The following is a 10,170-nucleotide window of genomic DNA, read 5'->3' as shown; positions in this document are numbered from 1 at the left end:
AGCTATCAGGTTCCTCTTATCTTTATAAATACACACATACATTTTAACAACATTTTTAACCTCTAACTCTTTCTTAATAAAGGAATTTTGTGTTTCGGGAGTTAGAGGTGTTTGATGTACACAATTGGGTCTCGTTCTCACTGCGCACGGGCGATCAGAGATGTAGCTTTGATGTAATTGAACATCTATTTTATCCATATGTCACATTAGTATATCAAAAAACACTATAAAAACTTCTCAAACTCTTCTTGTATTATAATCCCTTTATCTGTTGTTTGTCCTGTGTTTTGAACCATTTCTGCTTTGCCAGTAAGCACACAGAACAAAGGTGTTTAGCTCAGCTGTGGAGGAAACTGTGAGCGTGCACATACCGAACATATAAAACTGTAAGTGTTGCTGAACACTTTGCCAAAAAAATCTAATCTAATGTAGCTGCTGTGAATCCAAGCTGTCTTCTGTGTAAAATGAAATTATGAGCTTTTCAGCATTTGGTCTCTTCTGCCCAAAAATATGAGGAGGGCCTAAATTCATGTACAATATTTGGTAATCATTTAATCTGGCAATAGCTTCTTTCTTGGGAGGAGCATTGACCAAATTGGTCCAAAACAGCCATGGCTTAGCAAGTTCAGTGAAAAACTAGGATCTAGTGTGGGAGCTGGACATAAAACAGGAGTCTGGGTTTTGTTTCACACTTGAACCGGGGACTATTTTAACCTTGAAGTAACCCCTCCCTCGGTGACCGCTGGAGAGCCTGGAGTCACCACACTGTTGTGCTAAGCCTGCCTTTGTTCTTGGATTCTTGTCAAGGAATGTGTTTTTCACTGGAAAAGCCACTAATTGTAACCGACACTGAAAACTAAAAACTGCTTATGCAATTTTCTTCAGTGCAGTCGCTGACCTAACCCTGTGCTGCAAGCTGCAGAGTTAAAAATCCCAACAGCAACTCTTCCTTGTAAAATGTGTCACCGTGACCTGAATAAGAGCTGTTTAACAAAAGCGTTGTTTCTTCTTAACTTTTAGACTCCTGGATTAAACTTTAAAAGCTTTTCAACATTTCAGTCATTTATTTTTTATACACTATGTAAATGTTTCACTCCCATGGATGGTGCGATGTGGTAGGAGTCACTGAGGTGGAATTGTTTGTTCAGTAAACTGTGTAACTCTTAAACTTGATAGGAAGAACACGTCACTTGATTGAGGCAACAGTCATTGCTAAAATTAATGAGTCCCCTGTGTAAATTGTGGATTTTAATAAGTGCTGGATAGTTTTTCTCAATAATAACACCAGGTTTCTGTTAAGGCAGCTCGCTGTGTTACTGTGCATTGTTTAATTAGAGCTGCAACTGTTTGTCAGGGATCTGGGTTTGATTAAAACATTGATAAAATATGTTTACTGTAGCCAGAGAGTCATGAAGCTCTCTCATCTAATAATTTGATTACCAGGAAGGATTTTCTCAATCTTGCCCCAACTGATCATCTCTTAATTCATAGAAAACGTATTAAATCATGTTTCTTTTGTTCCACTGTTTTGTTGAGAATGTAATCTTCACAATCTCGAACCTTTGTTCTTTTTTGTCCTTTTTTTGTAGTTCGATTTAAGATCATGGATAATGGCCACCTGCAGATCCGCAGCATTAAAAAGACAGATGAGGGCAACTACACTTGTGAGGCTCGTGTCATGGCCAGGGGAGAAATTGACTTCAAGACTATGAAGGTCATTGTTAACGGTAAGCAGTGTATACACCACCTTCTATGCTCTGCCTGCCCTGCTGTTTATCAATGTGTGGCTTAACAGAGCAGGGTTCAGTAATGAGCCAAATGGCTCTAAAACCCTTAAAACTTTTTTGTTGCTCCAATGATAGTTAGATAGTTAGTCAGATCATCTAGCCATCTTTTTGAAGTTTCTGGTTTCGAGAAACACATTCAAACAACTACAGACCAGAATGACGAGAAATTGGTTTTAAATTTGTGGATTTCTCAGAAAATGTTGCAGATGCTCTGACCTTTAGTAGCAACATTATCCCCAAATTGCTTTTAAATATCAAAGTCCTTTAACTATCAGGATGAAGAATTTTGAAAAATCTATTTTAAAAAATGATTTTGGGCAATTTTCTTGAGGAAATATCACTTCTTAAAAGCTACTCTGTAGATTTTCAGGGATAATTGCATTTTTATTTTCGAACCCTTTGACTAAATTAAGAAATAGACGTGTAACTATGGGAAATATCGTTATATGTGTGTGAAATATGTTCATTTCAGCTATGTTGAAACATCCAGTCTGTTTTATCACCACTCAATGGAGGAAACTTGAAGTGCATTTTGGATAAACTTTACTACAATTACATTATCACCATGTGGGTTCGGTAGTTGTTTAATTAAAACAAGTCAAACCAAAAAGGGTTTGTTTTTTTTTGTGAACGTTTTTTCAGTGTTTGGTTAATTTTATATGGAATGTGCAAAAAGAAGTAATAAAATGATTTATAGGTTTTGAATCTACATATCTAGATTAAACCTCTTTAAATATAATTTATAAATACACATTAGTTACTTGAAATTCAAATTAATCTTGTATCTTTTTCAGTGCTTCCCAGCATCCGTGTCAGGCACCCAGAAGTCAACGCTACAGCAGACGTTGGTAAATCAGCTTTACTGGCTTGTGATGCAGATGGCTTCCCGGAACCCACCGTGACTTGGGCACAGTACGTCATTCAATCTTGTTATCTGGCTGTTGTGACGAGCAGAGTTCAGATTTACCCCGGATCACGTCAGGAGAAATTTTGAGCTTCCACAAAAAAGGAAGCATTTTATTTATTCTTTTTTTCGTCTTCAGATCCTCTTGTTCTTGACCTCGAAACAAGCAATATTAGTTAGAGCAATGAAATGAATAATCATGAATTACAAAGTGTTATTCTTGGTGCACAGTAATCCTTCTCAGGTCCAAAACTTCAACGACAAACCAAAAAGAAACACTGACGTCAATACAAATGAAACCCCCCCCCCCCCTAAGTGGCAATCTGCCAAGCAGGTAAAAGCAGCCTGATAAGATTAAGCTGAGATGAATGATATTTGCAGCAGAGCAATGGAAGACAAACTATGCACTATACAGTGTACTAGTACTTAAAGCACATAGAGGGCTTTTATTAATTCCAGCTTTTCAATAGAAACTCATTATAAGTCACACTCATTAGTATTCATTAGCGAGCGGGAGATTTATATACTGTTACCTTTTGCTTTTTCACTTCAGCAGTCCATTTTATGACACAATGATATGGAGAGATATTCTGATGGCTTTTTACCTCAATGATCAAAATCCTTGTAATAACTTCCACAGTAAAAGGGTAAATGAGTCATGTGTTTTTGCCTCTTACTAGATAAAGGGTTGATAGGACGGAGCTACATCTGCATAAAATTAGTCTTCCTGAAACTTCATTCCATGGCAATTAGGAATTTGTTATGCTACGCTAATGGCTGCAATTTATATTTACAGGTCAGTTCAATTAGTTACAAACATTCCTAATCAAAAAGGACCTCGGGGTTTTTTATCTTTTGTGCAGCAAGGAGGATCAATTTAACGGGGACATTTTTATAAGTTCGAGGCTACCCTTTAGCAGGATGTGCGCTACCCGAGGCAGCTGTCGGGGTATCTCTGTTGTTTTTTCTCCAGCTCTCCAGCTGCTGGACACAGTAATAATAAGGAAATAATAGTAGCGTGACCAGACCAGATTTGTGACTTTGCTGTTCATAGCTTACCAGTCAGTCCCCTTTATTCTTCTGTCCCTGACTCCTTTCATGCAGGCTTGCTTTTGATAAAGTTAATTTTTACATGACACTTGTTAATATATATTTATAGGGATTATGAATAGGTCAACAAGCAGAATAAACCAAAGTGAGAACAAGGTGCATATGCATCTTAGCAACCGCTAATTGGTAGTAGTTCAAAAATTGGTACCTGAAATGTGTTTAATTAGGTAAGTTCTGGTGATTAAAGAGGAGGTTTACTGAGTTAGTAATGATTTTAAACATTAACTTACCAATACACCGAGCATGTGCGTGCTGGAATAGGATATTTTTGTTTGACGACCACCGACTTGTGCAAATGTATGTTTTCGGGAGACGAAATCAAGGACGTCAGCCCAAACGTGTTTTTTTTCTTCATGCAGCTGTTTGCTCAGTGCACGTTAATATTCTTGGTGCATCATTCATGTCTGAATGCAGCAGTGAGGAGAAACCTTTAGACAAAGCATGATTGCTGCTGCATGAGTAAATAAGACGACTGAACTCAAATCCCGCTCACAGTTGTCTTTCATGCAGCAGATCTAATGTGTGATCCTGAGGAAGAAGCAGGCCCTGGCTAGAAGAGGGTTAAGATGGACAGGAAGGTTGTTGGGAGGATAGATGTGTGAGGCGGTGAAAAAAACATAGGGGTAAAGCTCTATTTGTTCTAGTCGCTGACAGGCCTGTCATTCACTGTCTGGCTGCTGGAGCAATGCTGCTACTCCAGGTCTACGAACACTTAATTCACTACAAAAGAAAAAAGAAAAAGAGAGAGATTCTAACCTCAAGTGAAAGTTTGGCTCCTGAGAGTAGGAGTGTTTTCTGAAATCTAAAAGAAGCATCGTCATCATACAATCGGTGTATGACCTTCTTAAAAACAAGGCTGAAGGAGACCAAAGGCAAACAGAATCTGAGGCAATGTTGGAGGTGTTCTTAGAAGCACTGAGCACAGGACAGCGTTTTTTGGTCTGCGAGGCTTTGTTGTCTGCGAGCTGCTTGCTTCAGTAGATAAAACCCCAACAGTTCTTTGTCAGTGAGTTTAGAAAATTATTCGTAGGCTCCTCAAGTTGTGCAAGTAAATACATGTGACGCGGACACTTCTCTTTTCCTCTTTTTTCCCCCTTGCTACAGTAACGGCGTTGTCCTTGAAGACGGCGATAAGTACAGCCTCAATGAGGATGGTTCAGAATTGTTAATAAAACATGTCACCAAAGTGGATGAAGGAGATTACACGTGCATCGCCAAGAACAAGGCGGGAGAGAAAGCGGAGGAAGTCAGCCTAAGCGTGTTTGGTAAGAAAATGACTCCATTTGCTGATGGTTTGCTTAGCATAAAGAACACGGCGGCTGGTTTTTTTGTATCATCTCTGACATTTCTTTGTTATACTTTGTGCACTTTGCGGCACACTCTTACGCAGCGTATCCTTACGCAGCTGTGAAACATAAAGTGCAGTATCTCTTTATGAGGAAATTATGTAGTCCTGTGGCTCTGTTATAACTCAGTGGGGTATGAAACCACTCTGTATTCCTTGCCACAGTAATACTGAAACGTCTCTATCAGCCATGGATCAAATGGCCATGTCAAATGTGTCATTCACAGTGACGTGATCATTTGATCGCATATATTCATCTGTCAGCAGCTGATGAGTTTATGTGGTGATTTGAACCTAAGAAGTTTTCCACCTCTACTATCAAACCCAGTTAATAGAAAAAAGGCAGGTGGATTAGTGGTAATAGCTGTTGATAAATGTCAAGCATCTATTAGCTGTTTAAAAAAGAATAAAGAAACGGATTAAATATTTGAAATTACCCCGCTGACTCTCGTTGGAGAAGGAGCTTTAAACCAAAGGTACCCACATTTATGTGTCTAGAAAACCAATTCTAATAACAGTTTCTGTCCTGCTTCTAGTCCAACCCAACATTACCTACTTGAGTAACCAAACTGCTTCGGAGTTTGATGATCAAGTCACCCTGACATGTCAGGCTTCCGGTGACCCAACACCTACAATTTCCTGGAGTTTTGGAAACAAGGTCTTCACTGAAGGAGAACAGGTAGAGTTGCTGTGTGGTCATGCACCAGAAACCATTTTTTTCCAGTTAATAGAAGTGTTTTAAAAAGCCAGTGTTTTTAGGAAAAGGGGTGCTAATGACAGAGAGGTACCAAAAAATAAAACTACAGTTGTTTGAGAAATTTGCCTAAAACGTTTCTGCTCTTAAGGAACAACATGGCAAACAACAAATTAAAAAAAAATGTCATTCAGTAAAGATAAAGTGGATGAAAGCTAGAACAGAGCCTCCACATAATTTGTACCACTTACATATTATGACCTGCACTGTAATATACAATACAGCGCATGCTCTCCAGATTTGTTGGCAGCTGTTATTAAATACAATTTTCAGAAAAAGGTTTCAATTTCAATTTTCAAAAACTCACATGGACATTTTTAAGGAATTTTGTCAGCCATTCACTGACTTTCATTTTTTTAAATTCAGCCTTGAAATCCCACCAATTATTTTCACTTCCGTCACTTTTCATCTCATGGCATTAATAACTAATCAGTTGGCCATTCAACTCCACCCACGTGCTGGGAATGCAGCTAAAAGTGCTTCGTACATTTCTCATTGTTACATGAGTTTGAACTTTGCACAATGAGGTTTTGATGTTGCTTCACGATCTCTCTGAACTTTTGACAGCCTTGTCTTATACAGCCCGAGTTGCTTTAATGCTTTTGTACATTTACATTGTGACTGATAGAGGAGAGAGAGTGCAGACTTCTTATGTCTCCCCACATGTTTTTAACAGCGCATCTGACACGCTACAACATCTTTTATTCATTGGCTTTTAATGGAAATTTCTTTCCTTTTTTTGTGAATTTACTATAAAAAGTGCTCTTTTAAAATTCACAGGAAATCAAACAAGAGTTTAAAAAACAAAGTGAAAATGATTTAATTGGCATTAGCTTAATTATTGCTATGAATCAGATTGTTGTGATTCCAGTTACGCCACTCTGGCAAACTACTGTGATAATCCACTTTGGGAACGAGTGGGCACTTTTTTCCCAGGATGAACACGATATGAGTAAAGCAGCCACATAAGGGTTATGCATCTTTGTCATGCTTTGGCGTATATCCTAGTTTTTCCTCTTCATGTCCTTCAGGAGCACTGGAGATAACGCTGGATTAAAGCTTTGCTTATAGGATATGGTAAACGGCTTCTTAGGATGTGTAAGCTATGAACACCATTCCTTTCCTTATTTTCTCCATTGCAGTGGTCACAGCATTCTGGCAGTTGCCAGCCTAGTGAGAGAGTCTCATCCGAAGTCTATTGTTATGCTCTTATCAGCTCATTAAAATTGTATAATTTTGAAAAATCCATCTTAACGGTCTATTCTGACAATGCACATGGTGCTAGCAGCAAACAGATTAGTCACTTCAGAGGGGTAATTTTCTGTGAATGCAGTAAACAGTATTAAGATAATTACCTCGCTGCCTCCACCAGGTTTTTGGATTCGGGAAAAACATTTCATGCACTGGTTTGTGATTCAGCTTGCGTTACATACTGCCACATGTTTCTATTACTTCTAAAAGCACTAAAGTTGGACACTGCATATTTCCCTGATACACAGAACAGCTGGGTTGCAGACTGGTTGCTGGCCTCGGGACATTTGCTGTGGAATAACAGGAAAAAAGCACAATTTGGCATAAAACTTGTTCCTGCCAACAATATGCTGGCATTTAATTAGGCATAAGATAAGCTGTACCCTGTCACTACAAGCAGCATTTAGCATGAAAACCCTGAGTCCATTTTTTGTTTGACTGTTGAGAGGTATTGTAACTCCTGTGAAATATGTTCCCACACAAAAATAGTTCAACAGTGTTTGTTGTCCTGCCATAGCAGACACAGTTGTTCTTCAAATGTTTCAAATGACACAGGTGTGTAAGAACAATAGAGGAACTACTCTTGGAGCTACACACTGTAAATGCAATGAAAGCACCTGTCCTGTTATTTCCCACAGGGCATAAGAGAGTCAGCTGCACAGTATTTTGGGCCATGCTGGCCTACTTCATTTAACATGCTCTGTCAGCTGGTGCATTGTGATGAATTATGTCTGAAAGTTACCATGTAGCTCATTTTCACATTAAATATATCTCTGTGAAATGAACTATTGATTTTTGGTGGAATAATATAAAACTAAAAAGATCATGGTAATGACTGTCTGACGAACTCTCTTCTAGTCATATTGTAAACATTCTCTATACTAATAATTGTAAATATCGTTGATACAGTTGTTTAAGCATTCAGACGGCTAATTGGAGAAAATATAACATTATTGTGAGACTGTGCACCAAATGTGGCAGTTATATTTACAGCAGCAGGATGATTTAAATCAATTCAGTTTTTATTTATAATGCACCGAATCCCGACAGTCACTTCAAGGTGCTTTTTATCATTATTTATCTATTACCCCACAGTAATAGAGTGAAAGCTCCAGCATTCAGATGACCCCATATGAGCGAGCACTTAGTGGCAGTGGGAAGGAAAAACTCATTTTTAGCAGGAAGAAAACTCCAGAACCAGGCTCAGGGAGGGGGCAGCCATCTGCTACGACTGGGGAGAGACATGGGACAAGAGACACACTGTGCAAGAGAGCCAGAGATTAATAATAACTAATGATTAGATGCAAACAAGAAACACTTGAGTCCTAAATAGTTAAGCTTTATCAAAAACGGAACGTTTTAAGCTTTACTTTTTAAATTTAATTTAGAAGTTTACACAGTGTGTGTCCAAAATTTAAGCTGGGAGCTGGTTCGACAGACGAGGGGCCTGAAGCTGAAGCTCCCACTCTACTTTTATATCCTATGAAGTAAGCATTTAATCCAAGAGCAAAGTTTTATAATTGGGGGGGGGGGATATGGAACTATGAGGTCTTTAAGAATGGAAAAAACTGTAGGATATTGTTGTTTCTGAACAACATTGTACTAAAGAAGAATGTGTTATTTATTCAGTTCTTGTAATGCAGACATCTCGATAAGTTGTTCTTAAACTGAGATTTATTTTATTTTAGACTTAATGGCAAACTTGTGCAAATTATCCGTTCACCACTCCGGTTGTGCTGGAAAATGATCAGTCTGTACATTTGAGTCAGTTAAAATATTCTCATATTTTCCTATTAACTGTGCAATTTATCACTGCCAATCAGCTGCGGCAGCCGTGACTGTATTGCGACTTTCTGAATGTAATCTTCCACCTGCAAGACAGGACTTGCATGTCGTATTCACAGTTGCCACTGAATGTCTTCTATTCACAGGCTGTCATCATCCCTCTCCTCCCTATCTATCACTGTCAGATACATTTTGATTTAATGTTGCTGTAGTCAGAAAATCCCGCTGATCATTTGGTAATAGCTGTCACTAATTTTCATTGGATCTTCATTCATCATTACTTTCCTGTTTGCCACGCTCTGTCTTCCATTCACATTCTAGTTCTACATTCATACCAGCCAGGGTACGAGAGCACAGACATATTCATAATGATGTGCAATGACAGAACAGGAATTTTTCTGGCTTCGGCTTCTTCTTTTGAATATTACTGGCTTGAGAAAAACACAGCTAATGGCGTCATTGTGTAATGTATGATTAAGACATCATCTCAGTTCAGCTGAAGGTCTTTGTGGTTTGAACGTTTATACCACATGATAGGAATCTGTACGTAGTTTATATTAATAGAGGATAAGTGGTGGAAGTCAATGTTCTGTACTTACATGAATGAGTTAATCAAGATACATAAGCCATGATGAGAAAATGTGCTGATTAGGAAACAAAGTCCCTAGGTGCCGGTAGTGGTTCTTGTATAATTAGTTGCAGTGCCTTGTTTTCCTTAGTGTGCCTCCAAATTCTCTCTTATTAGAGTACATTAATTAATAACTGGCCCCATGCAGCTCTAGGAAAATGTGCTCGAGTTTGGCATTTTGACCATTTCTGTTACTTCCTTGATTGCCAAGTTGGAAAGCCTGGCCCTCATCATAACAGTCATTTTCACATCAAGAAAACCTTGAACTAGACAATGCCAAATGTTCAGCTAGCCTTTAATACGTCAACAGAGGGATATAATCTATTTATGACATCATTGGTCTTAATTGTTTAATTATAATAAATAAAGCTTTGAATGAAATTATTCAGCTGAATCCAATCTGTAGTTTTCATAAACAACATCAGAACAATGCCAAGTCCCGCTTCTAGAAATCTTGTAAAAAATCACGGCTGTTTGCCTGAAAGGCAAATCGGTAACTACCCTTGATATTTGCATTTGGTATTCTATCTTTTTTTAAATTCTAGTTACATTACTGCAAGATGGCATCACCGATTTAATACAAATGCAGAAATCTTAGATGGTTTA

At 38.3% G+C, this 10,170-nt stretch overlaps 1 protein-coding gene across 12 annotated transcripts in view; it reads left to right on the top strand.

Annotated features, from left to right (window-relative positions):
- The window catches only part of ncam1a (neural cell adhesion molecule 1a), a 249,772-nt gene that overhangs the window by 181,660 nt on the left and 57,942 nt on the right, over nt 1-10,170 (top strand). For all 12 annotated transcript variants that reach the window (XM_005725345.1, XM_005725341.1, XM_013908873.1 and 9 more), the window contains exons 5-8: nt 1,590-1,727; nt 2,582-2,699; nt 4,906-5,066; nt 5,683-5,825. In XM_005725345.1, coding sequence (XP_005725402.1) covers nt 1,590-1,727; nt 2,582-2,699; nt 4,906-5,066; nt 5,683-5,825 — 560 coding nt within the window. The remainder of the gene's footprint in view (nt 1-1,589; nt 1,728-2,581; nt 2,700-4,905; nt 5,067-5,682; nt 5,826-10,170) is intronic.

This window comes from Pundamilia nyererei, unplaced genomic scaffold (assembly GCF_000239375.1).
Source record: "Pundamilia nyererei isolate P.nyererei 1_Seehausen unplaced genomic scaffold, PunNye1.0 scaffold00015, whole genome shotgun sequence".
Classification (NCBI taxonomy): domain Eukaryota; kingdom Metazoa; phylum Chordata; class Actinopteri; order Cichliformes; family Cichlidae; genus Pundamilia; species Pundamilia nyererei.
This window is presented reverse-complemented; position numbering and strand designations above follow the sequence as displayed.